General features: G+C 45.3%; 1 protein-coding gene across 1 annotated transcript in view; it reads left to right on the forward strand.

Annotated features, from left to right (window-relative positions):
* LOC140453953 (dynein axonemal heavy chain 8-like) overlaps positions 1 to 21,802 on the forward strand; it is a 1,210,036-nt gene that overhangs the window by 325,010 nt on the left and 863,224 nt on the right. The window contains exon 19 of the mRNA XM_072548830.1: positions 12,385 to 12,572. Within this exon, the coding sequence (XP_072404931.1) occupies positions 12,385 to 12,572 (188 nt within the window). The remainder of the gene's footprint in view (positions 1 to 12,384; positions 12,573 to 21,802) is intronic.

Consider the following 21,802-nt stretch of genomic DNA (forward strand, 5'->3'; position numbering starts at 1 on the left):
TGTGCAATGAAGGGGGAATGGCCAGTTCTCCCAGCTCAGCTGGTTTTCGCATTCTGGCTATTCACTGAAAGCAGTCAGTTCAGTTTGAGGCTGCTGGTCCAAGAAACAGCTACTTGGAAGAAGGTGTTCTGTGCTGCCATCTCTCTCTCTCTCTCCCTCTCTCTCGCCTGTAAGACCCTGTGTTTGATTTTACCTTTTGTGCAAAGGGGTATTTATGGGGATTGTGGCATGTATTTGGAACAGCATCATTAAGTTGTGGTAATCTGTTGGGTTTTCAGGTAGGCGAGATTATCCGGTATACAGTTGTCTTGGTCAAGTGGTTTGGTCTGGTCTATAACAAAGGTGAAAGGGCAAGATTTAAAAAGGATTTAAGGGGCAACTTTTTCACACAGAGATTGGTGCATGTATGAAATGAACTGCCAGTTGAAGTGGTGGAGACAGGTAGAATTATAAAATTTAAAAGGCATCTTGTCAGGCATATGAATAGGAACAGTTGAGAGAGATATGGGCCAAGTGCTGGCAAGTGGGATTAGATTAATTTAGGATATATGGTCAGCCGAAGAGTCTGTTTCCATGCTGTATACCTCTCTGACTCTAAATGAATATTTGTAAAAAAACAATGACAAAACCATACCCACTACTATCCAAAATCAGATATCTCACTCTTGCTGTCTTTTTTCTATTAAAGTAAGTGTTTTATACTCCAGGTCACTCCTGCCTACTTAGTCTCTTGATCTGGTTCCTGAGCAGCCAAATCTGCATCACATTTTGAATCATGATATCACCTTTGGAACTCTCTCTCTGGATTCAGCTACACTCCCCCTACTGCCACTCTGACTGATCCTGCTCCTCAGGTATTTATCTGGCAGTTTCTGTTGCTGTTCACCTCCAGATTCACTCTGCTGTTCTGTGCTCCCATTGCCATTGACTTTATATCCCTTTGTAAAATATGCCACCTTGGATTTCAAATTAATTCCCATATTTTGACAACAACTTATGTTAATTTATGTCCTTCATGCTTTTGCACTATCCTTTCTTCACTATGTCTTACAACAGTAGAAAAGTTGCACTAGAACACTCCTGTCAGAGTAGGCCATGAAGACAGTTGAGCCTGACCCCAGCATTCATATAATCATTGCTGATTGAACACTTCAATGCTTTTTGCCTTCTACATTCCCATTACCCACTCTGGCATTGATAATCAGAAATTTATCAATTTCTACTATAATTATACTCAGAGACAAGACTTCCATAACATTCTATGATTGAGAAGTCCAAAGGTTCTTAGTTTAAAAAAAGGTCTCCTAATCTCAGACCAAGTGGCATCTATTTATTTTTAAATTCTGTCCCCAGTTCTAGATTCTCCAACCAGCGGGAAAGTCTTACCTGTAAGCTATTTATGCTGTCTATCCCTTTAAATGCATTGGAAGTTTCAATCAGAATGAGATCACCTCTCACTCTTCTAAATTGGAGCGTACAGGTCCAACACCAGCCAATAAAAGGCAGTGCCTGTCTAGTGAGATTATTTTAACTACCTTAAAGGCTATTAGTTCTAGGTCTGATTCTGACTTTTACTCTATCATTAAATTAAAAATACTTACCAGTTGATTTCCCACTTTGACCCAAATTCTCAGATACTCCATAAGACACAGGAGTATAATTAACCCATTCATCGCATTTGGAAAAGCATGGCCTAATTAGGGATAGTCAGCATGGCTTTGTACAGGGCAAGTCATGTCTTACTAACTTGATTGAATTTTTCGAGAAGGTGACAAAGGTGATTGATGACGGTAGAGCAGTGGATGTTTTCTACATGGATTTTAGTAAGGCTTTCGACAAGGTCCCTCATGGTAGGCTCATCAGGTTAAGATGCATGGTACCCACGGTGACTTTGCTGAATGGATTCAGAATTCGCTTGCTCATAAAAGGCAGAGGGTAGTGATGGAAGCGTGTTTTTCAGGACAGAGATCCATGACTAGTAGTGTTCAACAGACGCCCTTACCAGGACTTTTGCTGTATATATTGTTATGGACTAGGCCAGACCATTCAAAACATTCTTCAGCAGGCAACCCAGACCATAACGTTGCAATTTATTTTAGTAAGTGTACAGTCAAAACTTCCCAGAGTAAGTTAGCTAGGCTGACTACCAGGTTTTAAGACAGACAGAAATTTATTCACAAAATTACACAATGAAATACAAAGAGCAAAGAACCCCTACAGAACCCCTATCCAAACTAGACTTAATTATGCTGTTCCGAACATACACAATAGTCCCAATAAGCAAACCCCCTTATTAAAAAGTTTAAAAAATGGAACAGATGCTTACAGGTTGAAGTTAGAAGGGCAGAAAGAGAGAGACCCTGTTTCCACTCAGTTGAACTCCTAACTAGTTCTGGACTGAATTGCTCAGCTAGCGAACTGATCACTTCCCTTTCATTATACAAGTCACTTCTGAAACATGACCACTTTGACCTGAAGTCTCATCTGTTTATATATAAACAAAAAGGCCTCTCAATACCCTTTAATCTCTGTACCAAACCAGTCTAATTGGAGCTGTGAGCGTTTTATTACCCCTCTGACAAAAACCAAGGGCACAGTATCTTGAGAAAAGGAATAGCGTTGAGAAAAAAAGGGACCAGCTTTGTGACAATATATATATAAATGACTGAATGTAAATGTAGGTAGATGGGTAAGTAGGTTTACAGACGATGCAAAGATTGCTGGAGTTGTGAATTGTGTATAAAGTTGTTAAAGGATACAGCGGGATATAGATCAGTTGCAGATATGGTGGAGAAATGGCAGATAGAGTTTAATCCAGGTAAGTATGAGATGCTTCACTTTGGGAGATCAAATATTAAGGAAAAGTATACAGTTAAAGGCAGGACCCTAAACAGCATTGATGAACAGAGGGATCTTGGGGTTCAAGTCCATAGCTCTCTGAAAGTGACCTGGTAATGAAGGCTTATGCTTGCCAGGGAATTGAGTACAAGAGTCAGGATGTTATTTTGCATCTTTATAAGACTTTGGTTAGGCCACATGTATTGTGCTCAATTCTGGTCACTACATTACAGGAAGAATGTGGAGGCTTTGGAGAGGGTACAGAAGCAGCTTAGCAGGATGTTGCCTGGATTAGTGGGTATAAACTATAAGGAAAAGCTAGAAAAACCCAGGGGGTTTTCTCTGGGACGGTGGAGGCTGAGGTAAGATGAGACAGAAGTCTATTAAATTATTAGATGCAGAGGTAGGGTTGATGCTCCGAATCTTTTTCCCAGTGTTGAGTTACATGCACAAGAATATCCACATTCCTCAGTTTAGCACTTTTTTGGTCTCTTTCACCATTTAAATGATAGCCTGCCTTTTTGATTCTTACCATGAAGCCCATGACCCACACCGTCTTACATTAAATTCCATCTGTCAATGTTTTGTCCCATTGTCGATTCCATGTGCCCTCATTATAAATCCACAATTGTATTTATAAGAATTGTGGTTGATAGACCATTTTGTTTAATAGTTGAGAGTGTGTTGCTGGAAAAGCACAGAAGATCAGACAGCATCCAAGGAGCAGGAAAATCGACGTTTCTGGCTGGAGCCCTTCTTCAGGATTGAGGCTGGGAGCCTCAGGGGCCATTTATCTCTCCACTTGGAGGCTTCCATCCTCATTCCTGATGAAGGGCTCTGGACCAAAATGTCGATTTTCCTGCTCCCAGATGCTGCCTAACCTGCTGTGCTTTTCCAGCCGCACACTCTCAACTCAGATCACCAGCATCTGCAGACCTCACTGTCTCCATTTTATTTAATACCTGACAGAGATAATTGGTACACTTGGTAACAGGAACAAAGGTCTTGTATATTGTAACTCACAAGCTAGAGCTATGGCACAGCCTTTTTCATCACACTAGTTTATTCTAAAGCCAATCATTAGTCTATGCTATGACTCTTGCTATGTCTCTGGAGCCCATACAAGCCAAACTGGGTCCAGATGACAGATTTTGAATACAAAGGGAGCTAATGAAACAGGTGTGATTTAACAACAGCTGATAGCAGAATACATGCACTAAATATTAGTTTATTTTAGCAAATTCAAGTGGTGTTGAGTTTTTTGGAGGAGTTTTCACCATGAGGCCTAACATGCTTCTTCATAGTAACTAACAAAATACACTTCGTTAGCTACTCATCATGCATCTCTGGAGTTCCTCGTGTCCAATTCCAAACACATCTTATCATGTGCTGAAAATGTGTTGCTGGAAAAGCGCAGCAGGTCAGGCAGCATCCAAGGAGCTGGAGAATCGACGTTTCGGGCATGAGCCCTCCTTCAGGAAAGCTCATGCCCGAAACATCGATTCTCCTGCTCCTTGGATGCTGCCTGACCTGCTGCGCTTTTCCAGCAACACATTTTCAGTTCTGATCTCCAGCATCTGCAGTCCTCACTTTCTCCTAGAACATCTTATCATGTGCCATTTTCAGAAGAATTTGACACTTTTAGGATTTCCTTTAACTGGCATTAATTGCACTTGCCATCTTTAAAAGCTTATTGTATACAACAATAACAACTGTCAATCTGGAGCTGACCTGCACTGTTCCTGGCATTTATCCAAGGAGGAAATTGGCTCCCTGCCTTGCGGGACAAGTCTTGAGCTGCTGGACAGCTTTGCCCAGGAACAGCAGTGGAGGACATAATATCAGTGCATGCCACTTTGGTCCAAAGTTGCCACCTATGTTTGAACAATTTGAACCTTCCCATGGAATGATCAGCACTATGGGAAGAAGGCCGATGTCCTTCTTCACTCTACCAGTGTCTAAGTGTCACCATATTCTTTCAATACCTTACACTCACTCTTGTTGCTGCAATTATACCTATCTCCCACCAAGCCACATTCTCCACTATTCTCACTATTGACTGAAACAGCTTTCCTCACTCACTGATATTCATCACAACCCCAACACCAACACCCTTGCAAGCTGTCTGCACTGTTTTCTCACTCATTTGGGATACCTCCCAATTTCACAGAAAGTAACAATAATGCCAACTCCTCATGGCTACCTTTGTATGTGGCTGCATCAAGCTGTGCATAGACTACCAAGTGTCACTCCATACAGAGGTTCTGCATGTCATAGAACATTACAGCGCAGTACCAATCTGAACCCAACTTAACCTACACTATTCGATGTACGTCCATATGCTTGTCCATTGACGACTTAAATGTTGGTGAATCTACGACCATTGCAGGCAAAGCGTTCCATGCCCTTACTACTCTCTGAGTAAAGTAACTGCCTCTGACATCTGTCCTATATCTATCACCCCTCAATTTAAAGCTATGTCCCCTCATGCTCGCTGTCATCATACTTGGAAAAAGGCTCTCCCTGTCCACCCTATCTAACCCTCTGATTATCTTATATGTCTCTATTAAGTCACCTCTCAACCTTCTTCTCTCCAACGAAAACAGCCTCAAGTCCCTCAGCCTTTCCTCGTAAGACCTTCCCTCCATACCTGGCAACATCCTAGTAAATCTCCTCTGCACCTTTTCCAAAGCTTCCACATCCTTCTTATAATGCGGTGAACAGAACTGTACACAATGCTCCAAGGGCGGCAGCACCAGGGTTTTGTACAGCTGCAGCATAACCTCATGGTTCCAGAACTCGATCTCTCTAGTAATTAAAGCTAAACCACTATAACAACCCTGTCAACCTGGGTGGCAACTTTTAAGTATCTGTGTACATGGACACTGAGATCTCTCTGCTCATCTACACTACCAAGAATCTTACCATTAGCCCAGTATTTTGCATTCTGGTTACTCCAACCAAAGTGAATCACCTCACACTTGTCCGCATTAAACTCCATTTGCCATCTCTCAGCCCAGCTCTGCAGCTTATCTATGTCTCTCTGTAACCAACAACATCCTTCGTCACTATCCACAACTCCACTGACCTTAGTGTTATCTGCAAATTTACTAACCCACCCTTCTACGCCCTCATCCAGGTCGTGTATAAAAATGACTAACAGCAGTGGACCCAACACCGACCCTTGCGGTACACCACTATTAACTGGACTCCAGGATGAACATTTCCCATCAACCATCACCCTCTGTCTTCTTTCAGCCAGCCAATTACTGATCCAAACTGCTACAACTCCCACAATCCCATTCCTCTGCATTTTGTATAATAGCAGGGAACCTTATTGAACACCTTGCTGAAATCCATATACACCACATCAACCGGTTTGCTCTCATCTCCCTGTTTGGTCACTTTGTCAAAAAAGTCAATAAGATTCGTTCGGCACGACCTACCCTTCACAAAACCGTGCTGACTGTCCCTGATCAGATTATTCTTTTCTAGATGGTTATAAATCCTATCTCTTATAACCTTTTCCAACACTTTACCAACAACTGAAGTGAGACTCACTGGTCTGTAATTACCAAGGTTGTCTCTACTCCCCTTCTTGACCAGGGGAACCATATTTGCTGTCCTCCCGTCTTCTGCCACTATTCCTGTAGACAATGATGATTTAAAGATCAATGCCAAAGGCTCGGCAATCTCTTCCCTGGCTTCCCAGAGGATCATAGGATAAATCCCATCCGGGCTGAAGAAGGGCTCATGCCCGAAACGTCGATTCCCCTGCTCCTTGGATGCTGCCTGACCTGCTGCGCTTTTCCAGCAACACATTTTCAGCTCTGATCTCCAGCATCTGCAGTCCTCACTTTCTCCTAAATACCATCCGGCCTAGGGGACTTATCTATTTTCACACTCTGCAGGATTTCTAATACCTCTTCCTTGTGAACCTCAATCCCACCTAATAAAGTAGCCTGTATCTCAGTATTCTCCTCGACAACATTGTCGTTTTCTAGAGTGAATACGGTCGACAAATATTGATTTAGTGCTTCCCCTATCTCCTCTGACTCCACACATAATTTCCCACCACTATCCTTGATTAGCCCTAATCTTACTATCGTCATTCTTTTACTCCTTAAATACCTACAGAAAGCCTGAGGTTTATCCTGATCCTATCCGCCAACAACTTCTCATGTCTCCTCCTGGCTCTTCTGAGCTCTCTCTTTAGGTCATTCCTGCCTACCTTGTAACCCTCAAGCGCCCTAACTGAGCCTTCACATCTCATCTTAACATAAGCCTTCTTCCTCTTGACCAGAGATTCCACTTCCTTTGTAAACCACGGCTCCCGCACTCTACAGTTTCCTCCCTGCTGACAGGTACATATTTATCTAGGACACACAGGCGCTTTTCCTTGAATAAGCTCCACATTTCTAATGTGCCCATCCCTGTAGTTTCCTTCCCCATCCTATGCTTCCTAAATCTTGCCTAATCGCATCGTAATTGCCTTTCCCCCAGCTGTAACTCTTGCCCAGTGGTTTACACCTATCCCTTTCTATCTAACAGAATTGTGATCACTGTCACCAAAGTACTCACCTACTTCCAAGTCTAACACCTGGCCCGGCTCACTACCCAGTACCAAATCTAATGTGGCTTTGCCCCTTGTTGGCCTGTCTACATACTGTGTCAGGAAGCCCTCCTGCACACACTGGACAAAAACTGACCCATCTATAGTACTCGTACTATAGTGTTCCCAGTCAATATTTGGAATGTTGAAGTCCCCCATGACAACTACCCTGTCTCTCTCACTCCTATCGAAATCATCTTTGCTATCCTTTCCTCTACATCTCTGGAACTATTCGGAGGCCAATAGAAAACTCCCAACAGGGTGACCTCTCCTTTCCTGTTTCCAACCTCAGCCCAAACTACCTCAGTTGACGAGTCCCCAAACATCTTTTCTGCAACTGTAATACTGTCCTAGACCAACAATGCCACACCTCCCCCTCTTTTACCATCTTCTCTGTTCTTACTGTAACAACTAAATCCTGGAACTTGCAACAACCATCCATGTCCCCAGTGCTGAGAAGAATGGAACTGGCCTCGCTGCTGCGGAACGCTGCAGGTAGTTGGACCATTCCGTATCACCTGCCTTTTATAGAGAAATTTGCAAAGAAAAGCACCTTTGACCACCAGTCTATCACAAAGTGGTCAGTTTGCAACATCCTCAAGACCCTGAGGGAAAAGGAGAGGATGGATTCTGTTATGTGGTTCCCTGAGCAGACCCGGGGGCTCCAAGCCTCATTCCTGATGAAGGGCTCCGGCCCTAAACATCGATTCTCCTGCTCCTCGGATGCTGCCTGACCTGCTGTGCTTTTCCAGCAATACAGTCTCAACTCTGATCTCCAGCATGTGCAGACCTCACTGTCTCCTCTTTCATTCATAACTGTACTTACTGCACTTGGCTTACTATAGTAGGTTTTGATGCATTCAGCCCGGTACTAAGTCTATCGGTACTTATTGCACTTTGTTCAGTATACTTCCAAAAGTCAATATTGTTAAGAAGTTAAGAATTTTAATTGTGCCATTCCTGTGTATAAAAATGAGATATATTAGCTACATTCTGCTAAATCTTTAATTATTTAACATTTCATTATACTGCTTTGTTCAGTTCCAAAACAATATGAGGAATAACATTAAATCCACTCATGTAAAGAATCTTGAGGGCTATATTATTAATCTTTTAGAATCCAATTTTGTATTAATTAGTGTTGGTGTAATTATTCTAAGTTAATTTACAATGAGTGCTCTCTTTTGAATAGTAGTGTGGGTGTGTAGTTTAAGTTTAGTTTCTTTAATTCGAGCACAGTTTGTTGAGTTCGTCACTGTGTGACAGGGCCTCCGCGCCCCCCACCCCACTACCCCTGTGGCTACCCTCCTTCTCACTTCCCCTCCAACCTGCCCTCCCCAACCATCGTTTGGTGCTTAGCTATGAACCTCCAGCGCCTTCCATCAGCATGGCCCCATGTAAGCGCACTGTGGGGAGACAGTGACGGTCACCTGTCTCCAATAACATCACTGTCCACCAATCAGAATGCCTATCTGCTTGATGGGCAAGCCACAGCCAATCAGAGCTGTGACCTGTGGGCAAAGAACCCACCCTTCCGACTGTCACAGAGGGATTGGAACTCCATGTACTCGATCAGAGAATGTAACAAATTGAAGAAGGTTTGTGTTCCTGACTGAGACTCAGCAGGAAGATGGACAGTAGAAGATTAGGATTCAGTAACTATTTAGGCCTCAATCTGTCTACCCCCCCTCCCCCAATCCAACCTCTCACCTTCATAACACGCAGCCCTCCACTCCCTCTGCTCCAATCCCAACCTCACCATCAAACCAGCGGATAAAGAGGATGCAGTGGTAGTTTGCCGCACTGACCTCTACACCACTGAAGCCAGACGCCAACTCGAAGACACCTCCTCCTACCACCCCCTTGACCATGACCCCACCCCCCATCAGCAAACCATCATCTCCCAGATAATACATCACTTCAGGAGATCTCCCACCCACAGCTTCCAACCTCGTAGTCCGGGAACCCTGCACCGCCCGATTCTACTTGCTTCCCAAGGTCCATAAGCTTGACCACCCCAGCCAACGCATTGTCTCAGCATGCTCCTGCCCCATCGAACTCATCTCCACCTATCTCGATACTGTCCTATCCCCCCGGTCCAGGAACTCCCCACACATATTTGAGACACCACCCACACCCTCCACCTCCTCCAAGACTTCCGTTTCCCCAGCCCCCAATGCCTCATTTTCACCATGGACATCCAATCCGTCTACACCTCCACCATGACCAGGGCCTCCAAGCCCTCCGTTTCTTCCTTTCCTGACGTCCCCAACATTACCCTTCCACTGACACTCTCATTCGTTTGGCTGAATTGGTCCTCACCCTTAACAATTTCTTCTTCATATCCTCTCACTTCCTCCAGACCAAAGGCGTAGCCATGGGCACCCGTATGAGCCTCAGCTATGCCTGTCTCTTTGTCGGCTACGTGGGACAGTCCATCTTCCATAGTTACACCAGCACCACTCTCCACCTCTTCCTCCGCTACATTGATGACTGCATCGGTGCCACCTCGTGCTCCCGTGAGGAGGTTGCGCAGTTCATCAACTTCACCAACACACTCCACCCTGCCCTTAAATTCAACTGGACCATCTCTGACAACTCCCTCCCCTTCCTGGACCACTCCATCTCTATTAATGACAACCGATTTGATACTGACAATTTTTACAAACCCACCGACTCCCACAGCTACCTGGATTACACCTCTTCCCACTCTACCTCCTGCAAAAATGCCATCTCGTATTCCCAATTCCTCCACCTCTTCCATATCTGCTCCCAGGAGGACCAGTTCCACCAGAGAACACACCAGATGGCCTTCTACTTTAGAGACCGCAATTTCCCTTCCCACGTGGTTGAATATGCCCTCCAACGCATCTCATCCACATCCTGCATCTCCACCCTCAAACCCCACCCCTCCAACCGTAACAAGGACTGAACCCCCCCCCCACCCCAGTCCTCACTTTCCACCGCACCAACCTTCGCATAAACCATATCATCTGCCGACATTTCCGCCGCCTCCAAATGGACCCCACCACCAGAGATATATTTCCCTCCCCACCCCTTTCCGCTTTCCACAAAGAACTTTCCCTAGGTGACTACCTGGTCAGGTCCACGCCCCCCAACAACCCACCCTCCCCTCCTGGCACCTTTCCCTGCTACCACAGGAATTGCAAAACCTGCACCCACACCTCCTCCCTCACCTCCATCAAAGGCCCCAAAGGAGCCTTCCTCATCCATCAAAGCTTCACCTGCACATCCACCAATGTCATTTATTGTATCCGTTGCTCCCGATGCAGTCTCCTCTACATTGGGGAGACCCGACACCTCCTCGCAGAGCGCTTGAGGAAACATCTCCGGGACACCCGCACCAATCAACTCCAATGGCCTGTAGCCCAACATTTCAACTCCCCCTCCCACTCAGCCGAGGACATGCAGGTCCTAAACCTCCTCCACCACCGCTCCCTCACCACCCAACGCCTAGAGGAAGAACACCTCATCTTCCGCCTTGGAACACTTCAACCCCAGGGCATCAATGTAGACTTCACCAGTTTCCTCATTTCCCCTCCTCCCACCTTACCCCAGTTCCTGACTTCCAGCTCAGCACCGTCCTCATGACCTGTCCTACCTGCCGATCTCCGTCCCCACCTACCCGCTCCACCCTCCCCTCTGACCATCACCTCCACCCCCATTCACCTATTGTACTCTTTGCTACCTTCTCCCCAGCCCCATCTCACCCCCCCCACGCCCCTCCATTAATCTCTCCACCCTGGAGGCCCCACGCCTCCATTCCTGATGAAGGGTTTTTGCCCGAAACGTCGATTTTCCTGCTCCTTGGACGCTGCCTGATCTGCTGTGCTTTTCCAGCACCACTCTAATCTAGACTCTGGTTTCCAGCATCTGCAGTCCTCACTTTTGACTAGCCTATAGAAATCCTATAGTTATAGGGGATTTAATTGTAAGGGGAATAGATAGGCATTCCTGTTGCCACAAGCAAGAGTACGTTGCCTCCCAGGTGCAAGGGCCCTGGATGTCTTGGAGCGGTTGCAAATCATTCTGGATGGGGAGGGTGATCAGCTAGTATTTGTGGTACTAATGACAAGGACAATAAAAGGGGTCTGGTCCGATAAACGGAATGTAGACAACTAGGAAGAAAGTTGAAATGTAGGCCCTCAAAGGAGTTCTCTCAGGATTACTACCAGTGCCATGCGCTTGTCAGAGTAGAAAGAGCAGGATACACAGGATGAGCTCATGGCTGAGTTCAAGTGATCACAAAAGATGACACATAATTGGTAGACTTTGTTTTATTTGCAGTGCATTTCAATTATTTGCAAAAAACTTACATTGAATTCATTTATTTTGTCAATCATCTTGAATCTGCACTCTCTTACTGTTAACTGGTTAGCCATCATGGTGAAGTTATTTGTGATTAAAGAGGTCTCAAACATCAACATTAAACTGATTAATCAATAAAGGTTACATTCACCCTTTTCTCTTTTTGAGTTCGTTGTAGCAATTTCAATTCTCCAATCCTCGAGCTTTATCAATCAAGTGCAAAAAACTGGCCCATCTAATGTATGTTTCCATATTCTCTCTTAAAGTAGCTTACTTCCTTTAAACATCCTAACCTAATGAATCTCAACTCTTTTGAAGAGAATGACTTAATATCTGTTAACTTTTTTTTACGTACCATAGTCTTATTATTATCAACCATCCAGCTAATATTTGAGGTCCAAGAGTCAGAAAGGATGAGACTGGTGCAGATGTTGTTTGGAGAATTACAAGTATTGAAATGATATTTCTTGTATCATATAAGAATACAACCCAAATCATTTATTTTAAGCATTAGAATGTTAACTGAATTGAAATATATACAACTTATCTTAACATTTTGTTAACATCCTGGTTATCTAAATATTTCAAACTTGAACTTGATACAGGCCTGCATGCAACTCTTTTGATACGTGATCCAGATACTGGAAAAATGCATTCAAACTTCGATCACAGAATCATTGAGATTATGCGTGAGGCTAAATGTATGATAAAAATGGGTCTGGATGTGCCGGAAACAGCTAAACGTTTGCTAAAGTGTGAAGATGCAGTGAAATCTAATTACGATCTTTTGAAGGTAGGTTGTGTTTTGAAGATTGTTCATGTTTTCATTAAAATTCCATTTACTACCTCATTATATTGATTCATGCACATTCAAACCTTCATAGATACTGATAACTATTACAGAGATACATGAACTTCTGATTATCTGTGAGAATTACATCTAAAATTTCACATTAAAAAATATTTTCCAAATCAAATTTTTAAAAAAATAGTACTAACTGCCACTTTGTCCTGAAAACAAATTATGCTTTCAACCACAGAAGCATCCGCTCTGCCTGTTTTATTTCTTTCCTTCTCATTCTTCTCCTCTCTTCTATGTTTTTCTTCTCTTCTGTTTTCTTGAAGTCTTGGTCTTGGACACCTGGCCACAGCCTCCGATTCCCAGCCTCCGAAGCTGTGCTGGCAGCCTGGTTCAGGGAAGCCAACAATCAATGGTCTGGAGCGGGGATGCCTGCAACCAGTGTGCCAGAAGCGGGGAAACCAGCAACCAGTGTACCCTAAGCGGGGAAGCCAATGGCCCACAACTGGATCAGCAGCTTGGAGCAGGGAAGCCAGCGACCAATGTGCCCGGAGCAGGGACTCCAACGATATATGTGCCTGAAACAGGGATGCCTGTGACCAGCAGCCCAGTATGGGAGCAAGGGCAGCAGCCCAAAGCTCTTGCCCGCATTGCTCAGACCTTTGCAGAGGTCTGTTCTGGAGTACTGTGTGCCGTTCTGGACGCCCTGTTACTGCAAGAATATTAGTAAACTGGAGAGAGTTCAGAGAAGACTTACCAGGATGTTGCCAGGAAAAGAGAGTTTTGAGTTTTAAAAATAGACTTGATAGAGTCAGAGTCCTACAGCATGGAAACAGATCCTTTGGTCCAAACTGGTCTATGATGACCAAAATATCCATCCAAGCTAACTCCATTTACCTACACTTGGCCAATATTCTTCTAATCATTTACTATCCATGTATTAGTCCAAATGATATTTAAATGTTGTTGTACCTGCCTCAACCATTTCTGCTGGCAGCTCAATCCATATGCATACCACCCTCTGTGTAAAAACTGCCCTTCAGGCTCCCTTTTATTCTTTCCCCTCTAACCTTAAACTGATGCTTTTTAGGCCTCGATTCCCCAACCCTGGGCAAAAGACTGAGTGCATTCACCCTATTCATGCATCTCATGATCTTATACACCTCTATAAGGTTCCCTGTCAGTCTCCTAAAGAAAAACATCGGAGCATATCCAGACTGTTGAGTCATAGCAACACTCTTGTAATTTCTGCTGAACTCTTTTCAGTTTAATAAGGTCCTGCTGCAATTTTTGATAACCTTCCTCACTGACCAAAACGCCACCTCTTTTAGTATCACCTGCAAACCACCTAATCATGCCTTGTATATTTGCATCTAAATCATTGAGACAGATAACACACAGCAATGGTCCCAGCACCGACCCCTGAGGTGCTCCACTAGTCAAAGGCCTCCAGTCCGACAAGCATCTTTACACTGTTATCCTCTGCTTCCTACCATCAAGCCAATTGTGCATCCAATTTGCCAGCTTTTCTGGATTCCATGTGACCTAGTCTTTCAGAGCAGCCTACCATGTGGAACCTTATCAATGGCCTTACTGAAATCCATATGGACTAGATCTACCACCCTGCCTTCGTCAACCGTCCTGGTCACCCCATCAAAGAAGTCTAACAAATTTGTGAGGCATGATCTCCCATGCACAAACTGTGCTGAATATTCACAACCTGCCTTTCCAAATACATGTATGTCTTATATTTCACAATTTTCTCAAGTAACTTGTAATGGTGATGCTTCTTTAGCAAGGTTGTGTTGTCCTTTTTTTTCAAAAGTGTTTTATGAGACACAAGTTCCGAAATGTCTGGCTTGAAGAAGCTTTTAAGTTTTAAAAGAAATAGACTTGTACAACAAATGGGGAGTGGCCAGTTCTCCCAGCTCAGCTGTACTCTCGTTTGGTTTAGGTTTTAGCAGGTTAGCTGTTCAGAGCATGTAGTCAGCCAGTTTTGAGGCTGCTCGTCAAAGTAACAGCTATTCCATGCTGCTATCTCTCTCTTGCCTTTAAGACCTTGTGTTTGATTTTACCTTTTGTGCCAATGGGTGTTAGTGAGGATTGTGGCATATCGTTGGAACAGCATCATTAAATTGGGATAATCTGTTAGATTTTCATATAGTTTGTTATTCTATATTCGGCTCTCTTTTGTTTGTGTATCATTCGGTAATCCTGTAAAATAAATTCTGTTTTGTATGTAAGTTAGCTCGCAGAGCTTGAAGGTTTGTTTTCAGTCATTTCATCACCATACTAGGTAACATCATCAGTGAGAGTTTCCGGTAAAGCTCTGGCGGTATATCCCGCCTCTCTATTTATTGGTCTTGGTTTCTTAAGGTAGGGGATGTCATTTCCAATTTTGTTTTCAAGGGAAGATAGATAGAATGTAACTCGAAGTATTTATTGATGCAGCTCTGGTTACAACACCATGCCTCTAAGAATTCTCATGCGTGTCAATGTTTTAGAACATAGAACATAGAACAGTACAGCACAGAACCGGCCCCTCAGCTCACGGATGTTGTGCCATTCATTGATCCTCATGTAAGGTAAACCTAATGTACGAACCCTCAAATTTCTGTGACCATATGCATGTCCAGCAGTCTCTTAAATATCCCCAATGATCTCGCTTCCACAACTGCTGCTGGCAACACATTCCATGCTCTCACAACTCTCTGTGTAAAGAACCCGCCTCTGACACCCCCCCTATACTTTCCGCCAAACAAATTAAAACTACGACCCCTCGTGTTAACAATTTCTGCCCTGGGAAAATGTCTTTGGCCATCAACTCTATCTATGCCTCTCATTATCTTGTACACCTCAACTAGGTCCCCTCTCTTCCTTCTTTTTTCCAATGAAAAAGTCCGAGCTCAGTCAACCTCTCTTCGTAAGATAAACCCTCCATTCCAGGCAGCATCCTGGTAAACCTCCTCTGAACCCTCTCCAAAGCATCCACATCTTTCCTATAATAGGGCAACCAGAACTGGACACAGTATTCCAAGTGCAGTCTAACCAAAGTTTTATAGAGCTGCAACAAGATCTCATGGATCTTAAACTCAATCCCTCTGTTAATGAAAGCCAAAACACCATATGCTTACAACCCTGTCCACCTGGGTGGCAATTTTAAGGGATCTATGTACCTGCACACCAAGGTTCCGCTGTTCCACCACACTGCCAAGAATCCTGTCTTTAATCCTGTACTCAACTTTCAAGTTCGACCTTCCAAAATGCATCACTTCACATTTATCCAGGTTGAACTCCATCTGCCACCTCTCAGCCCATCTCTGCATCCTGTTAATGTCACGCTGCAGCCTACAACAGTCCTCTGTACTGTCAACGACACCTCCAACCTTTGTGTCATCTGCAAACTTGCTAACCCATCCTTCAATCTCCTCATCCAAGTCATTAATAAAAATTACAAAGAGTAGAGGCCCAAGAACAGAGCCCTGTGGAACACCACTCACCACTGACTTCCAGGCAGAATACTTTCCTTCCACTACCACTCGCTGTCTTCTGTCGATCAGCCAAGTCTGTATCCAGACAGTTAAATTTCCCTGTATCCCATTCCTCCTGACCTTTTGAACGAGCCTACCATGGGGGACCTTATCAAATGCCTTACTGAAGTCCACATACACCACATACACCACATCCACCACTCGACTCTCATCAACTTGTCTAGTAACATCCTCAAAGAACTCAATAAGATTTGTGAGGCATGACCTGCCCCTCACAAAGCCGTGCTGACTGGCTTTAATCAAGCCATGCTCTTCCAGATGGTCATATATCCTAACCCTCAGAATCCTTTCTAACACCTTGCAAATGACAGACATGAGACTGACTGGTCTGTAATTGCCAGGGATTTCCCTATTTCCTTTCTTGAAGAGAGGAATTACATTTGCCTCCCTCCAGTCCTCAGGTACGACTCCGGTGGAGAGCGAGGATGCAAAGATCTTGGCAAGCGGCGAAGCAATCACATTTCTCGCTTCCCAAAGCAGCCGAGGACGAATCTGGTCTGGTCCTGGTGGCTTGTCAATCTTAATGTTTGTCAAAATTTTCAGCACATCAGCTTCCTCAATCTCTATCCATTCCAGCATGCTTACCTGCTCCTCAATGGTTTCATTCACAACAAGGTCCTTTTCTTTAGTAAAGACAGAAGCAAAAAACTCATTTAGTGCTTCCCCTACCTCCTCGGACTCTATACACAAGTTCCCTAAACTATCCCTGATCGGCCCTACTCTTTCTGTTTTGACTATCCTAGGATGTGTGTGCTGTCCCAGTCAGAGTGGTGTCCTTGTCTGTCTGCATGTTTTGAAACTAGTGATCATGGGTCATGTCTTTTAGTGACCAGTTCGTGTTCATGTATCCTGGTAGCAAGTTTCCTGTTAGTTTGTCCAATGTAGTGTTTGATTACAGTTTTTGCATGGTATCTTGTAAATGATGTGACTTTTGCTGTTGGAATCTATTGGATCAGTCATTATTTAAATGTGTTTGTAGTTTTGTGGGTTGCAGTGATGCCAAGGGGTCTGAGTAGTGTGGAAGTCATTTCTGATATGTCTTTGATGTGAGGTAATGCTCAAAAATCACGAATTCTGTTTTGTTTATAACTAAGTGGTTGGGCCAGCTGCATCTTTCTTGGAATATCCATTTTACACCTGATTAAAACAAGTAGCAAAATTAGGGTCTGGGCTACTTTCTTGACATGTTTGAAGGGGTCTGGCCTTGTACATAACAGATTAACGGCTCTTTGCAGGATTTGCTCTTTAGTTCCAATTTGGGATGAAGGTTCCTGGACTCAAAGGCAGTGTTAGTGCCTTTTGTTCAGGGTGTTGAATTTCGTTGATTTAAGCAGTGCTTGCAATAACAATGGTTCTTCCAGTAACCAAGAGTTTTCTGAGGGTGGAGGAAGTAAATTTGAAGTGGTTTTGCAAAAAGTGATAAAGGCGAAGGTGCTGGAATTAGCAGACAATCTGGAGTTGGAGCTGTCTCCTTCAGTGAGAAAAAGAGAGATAATTACGGCGATAGTTCAGCATTTAAATTTGCTGGAAACGCCATCAGAATCTTTGGAGATTGTCAAACTTTAATCGAAAATGAAGCAGCTTGAGTTAGAAGTAAAAGGCAAGGAAAGGGCAACACAAATGAAATGGTTTGAATTACAATTAAAAGAGAGAGCAAAGAGAGAAAAAGAGAAAGTGGAAAGGAAGAAAGAGAAGGAGTTTCAACTTCAGAAGTTGGCACTTAGAAAAGGAGAAAGTAGGACTGCAGATGCTGGAGATCAGAGCTGAAAAATGTGTTGCTGGAAAAGCGCAACAGGTCAGGCAGCATCAAAGGATCAGGAGAATCGATGTTTCAGGCATAAGCCCTTCTTCAGGAATGAGAAGGGTGTGCCAAGCAGGCTAAGATGAAAGGTGGAGGGACTTGGGGGAGGGGCGTTGGGAATGCGATAGGTGGAAGGAGGTTAAGGTGAGGGTGATAGGCCGGAGAGGGGGTGGGGGCGAAGAGGTCAGGAAGAAGATTGCAGGTCAAGAAGGCGGTGCTGAGTCCGATGGTTGGGACTGAGAAAAGGTGGGAAGAGGGGAAATGAGGAAGCTGGAGAAATCTGCATTCATCCCTTGTGGTTGGAGGGTTCCTCGGCGGAAGATGAGGTGGTCTTCCTCCAGGCGTCGTGTTGCCATGGTCTGTCAATGCAGGAGGCCAAGGACCTGCATGTCCTTGAAAGAGTGGGAGGGGGAGTTATAGTGTTCAACCACGGGGCGGTTGAGTTGGTTGGTGCGGGTGTCCCAGAGGTGTTCTCTGAAATGTTCCGCAAGTAGGCGGCCTGTCTCCCCAATGTATAGGAGGCCACATCGGGTGCAGCGGATGCAGTAACTGATGTGTGTGGAGGTGCAGGTGAACTTGTGACAGATATGGAAGGATCCCTTGGGGCCTTGGAGGGAAGTGAGGGGGGTGGTGTGGGCGCAAGTTTTGCATTTCTTGCGGTTGCAGGGGAAGGTGCCGGGAGTGGAGGTTGGGTTGGTGGGGTGTGTGAACCTGACGAGGGAGTCACGGAGGGAGTGGTCTTTCTGGAACGCTGATAGGGGAGGGGAGGGAAATATATCCTTGGTGGTGGGGTCTGTTTGTAGGCAGCAGAAATGACGAAGGATGATATGATGTATCTGGAGTTTGGTGGGGTGGTATGTGAGGACCAGTGGGGTTCTGTCCTGCTGGCAATTGGAGGGGCGGGGTTCAAGGGCGGAGGAGCGGGAAGTGGAGGAGATGCGGTGGATAGCATCGTCAACCACATCTGAGGGGAAATTACAGTCTTTGAAGAAGGAGGCCATCTCGGTTGTTCGGTATTGGGATTGGTCCTCCTGGGAGCAGATGCAGCAGAGGCGAAGGAATTGGGAATATGGGATGGCGTTTTTACAGGGGGCAGGGTGGGAGGAGGTGTAATCTAGGTAGCTGTGGGAGTCAGCCGGTTTATAGTAAATGTCCGTGTTGAGTTGGTCATCCAAGATAGAAATGGAGAGGTCTCGGAAGGGGAGGGAGGAGTCTGAGACGGTCCAGGTAAATTTGAGGTCGGGGTGGAAGGTGTTAGTAAAGTGGATGAACTGTTCAACCTCCTCTTGGGAGCACGAGGTTGCGCTGATACAGTCATCGATGTAGCGGAGGAAAAGGTGGGGGGTGGTGCCAGTGTAGCTGCGGAAGATGGACTGTTCCACATTTCCGACAAAGAGGCAGGCATAGCTGGGGTCCATGCAGGTGCCCATGGCTATTCCTTTGGTTTGGAGGAAATGGGAGGATTGGAAAGAGAAGTTGTTCAGAGTGAGGACCAGTTCAGTCAGTCAAAGGGGGGTATCAGTGGAAGGGTACTGGTTGGTTCGGCGGGAAAGGAAGAAGCGGAAGGCTTTGAGTCCTTCGTGATGGGGGATGGAGGTGTATAGGGACTGGATGTCCATGGTGAAGTTAAGGCGTTGGGGGCTGGGGAAGCGAAAATCATGGAGGAGATGGAGGGCTTGGGTGGTGTCCCGAACGTAGGTGGGGAGTTCTTGGACTAAGGGGGACAGGACAATGTCGGGGTATGCAGAGATGAGTTCGGTGGGGCAGGAGCAGGCTGAGACAATGGGTCGGCCGGGGCAGTCAGGTTTGTGGATTTTGGGCAGGAAGTAGAAACGGGCGGTGCGGGGTTGTGGGACTATGAGGTTGGAGGTGGTGGATGGTGGATGGGAGATCCCCTGAGGTGATGAGGTGATGATGGTCTGGGAGATGATGGTTTGGTGGTGGGAGGTGGGGTCATGGTCAAGGGGGCAGTAGGGGGAGGTGTCCACGAGCTGGCATTTAGCCTCAGCAATGTAAAGATCGGTGCACCAAACCCAGATGGCCTCCTTCTTCAAAGACCGCAATTTCCCCTCAGACGTGGTTGACGATGCTATCCATCACATCTCCTTCCCCTGCAACCGCAAGAAATGCGAAATTTGGGCCCACACCTCCCCCCTCACTTCCCTCCAAGGCCCCAAGGGATCCTTCCATATCCATCACAAATTCATCTGTACCTCCACACACATCATTTACTGCATTCGCTGCACCCGATGTGGCCTCCTATACATTGGGGAGACAGGCCACCTACTTGCGGAACCTTTCAACGAACACCTCTGGGACACCCGCACCAACCAATCCAACCGCCCCATGGCTGAACGCTTTAACTCCCCCTCCCATTCCACCATGGACATGCAGGTCCTTGGCCTCCTCCATCGCCAGACCCTGACCACACGACGCCTGGAGGAAGAGCACCTCATCTTCCGCCTAGGAACCTTCCAACCACAAGGGATAAATGCAGATTTCTCCAACTTCCTTATTTCCCCTTCCCATACCTTTTCTCAGTCCCAACCGTCGGACTCAGCACCGCCTCCTTGACCTGCAATCTTCTTCCCAACCTCTCCTCCCCCACCCCCTCTCCGGCCTATCACCCTCACCTTCACCTCCTTCCATATATCGCACTCCCAACGTCCCTCCCCCAAGTCCCTCCTCCCTACCTTTTATCTTAGCCTGCTTGGCACACCTTCCTCATTCCTGAAGAAGGCCTTATGATTCTTCTGCTCCTTTGATGCTGCCTGACCTGCTGCGCTTTTGCAGCAACACATTTTTCAACTTAGAAAAATCAGCTTAAAAGGATGGAGATGAAGACTAGTAACTGGACTCCATACTTTAGTCTTCATCTCAGAACATAGAACAATACAGTACAGAACAGCCCGTTTGGCTGACTTGTAAACTATTCCAAGCTCATCCCCCTACATTATCCCATCATCATCCATGTGCTTATCCAAGGATTGTTTAAATCTCCCTAATGTGGCTAAGTTAACTACATTGGCAGCTAGGGCATTCCACACCCATACTACTCTCTGAGTGAAGAACCTGCCTCTGACATCTGCCTTAAATCTATCACCCCTCAATTTGTAGCTATGTCCCCTAGTATAAGCTGATGTCATCATCCTAGGAAAAAGACTTTCACTGTCTACCCTATCTAATTCTCTGATCATCTTGTATGTCTCTATCAAATCCCCTCTTCGCCTTCTTCTTTCCAATGAGAACAAACCCAAGTCTCTCAGCCTTTTCTCATAAGTGCTTCCCTCCAGACCAGGCAACATCCTGCTAAACCTCCTTTGCACCTTTGCCAATGCTTCCACATCCTCCCTTTAATGGGGCGACCAGAACTGTACACAATATTCCAAGTGTGGCCGCACCAGCGTTTTGTATAGTTGCAGCATGACATTGCAGCTCTGGAACTCAATCTCTCTACCAATGAAACTTAACACACCGTATGCCTTCTTAACAGCACTATCAGCCTAGGTGGCAACTTTCAGGGTTCTATGTACATGGACTCCAAGATCCCTCTGGACATCCACACTACCAAGAATCTTTCCATTGACCCAGTACTCTGTCTTACTGTTATTCTTTTCAAAGTGAATCACCTCACATTTAGCTGCCTCTCAGCCCAATTCTACAGTCTATGCAAGTCCCCGTACAACCTGCAACATTCTTCCACATTGTCCACTACTGCACCGACTTTAGTGTCACCTGCAAACTTACTAACCCATCCATCTATGCCTGTATCTAAGTCATCTACATACTTGGTCACCTTCTCAAAAAACTCAGTGAGGTTTGTGAGACATGACCTGCCCTTGACGAAATCATGTTGCCTATCTGAAATCAAA

The sequence above is a fragment of the Chiloscyllium punctatum genome, chromosome 3, assembly GCF_047496795.1.
Source record: "Chiloscyllium punctatum isolate Juve2018m chromosome 3, sChiPun1.3, whole genome shotgun sequence".
Classification (NCBI taxonomy): Eukaryota; Metazoa; Chordata; class Chondrichthyes; order Orectolobiformes; family Hemiscylliidae; genus Chiloscyllium; species Chiloscyllium punctatum.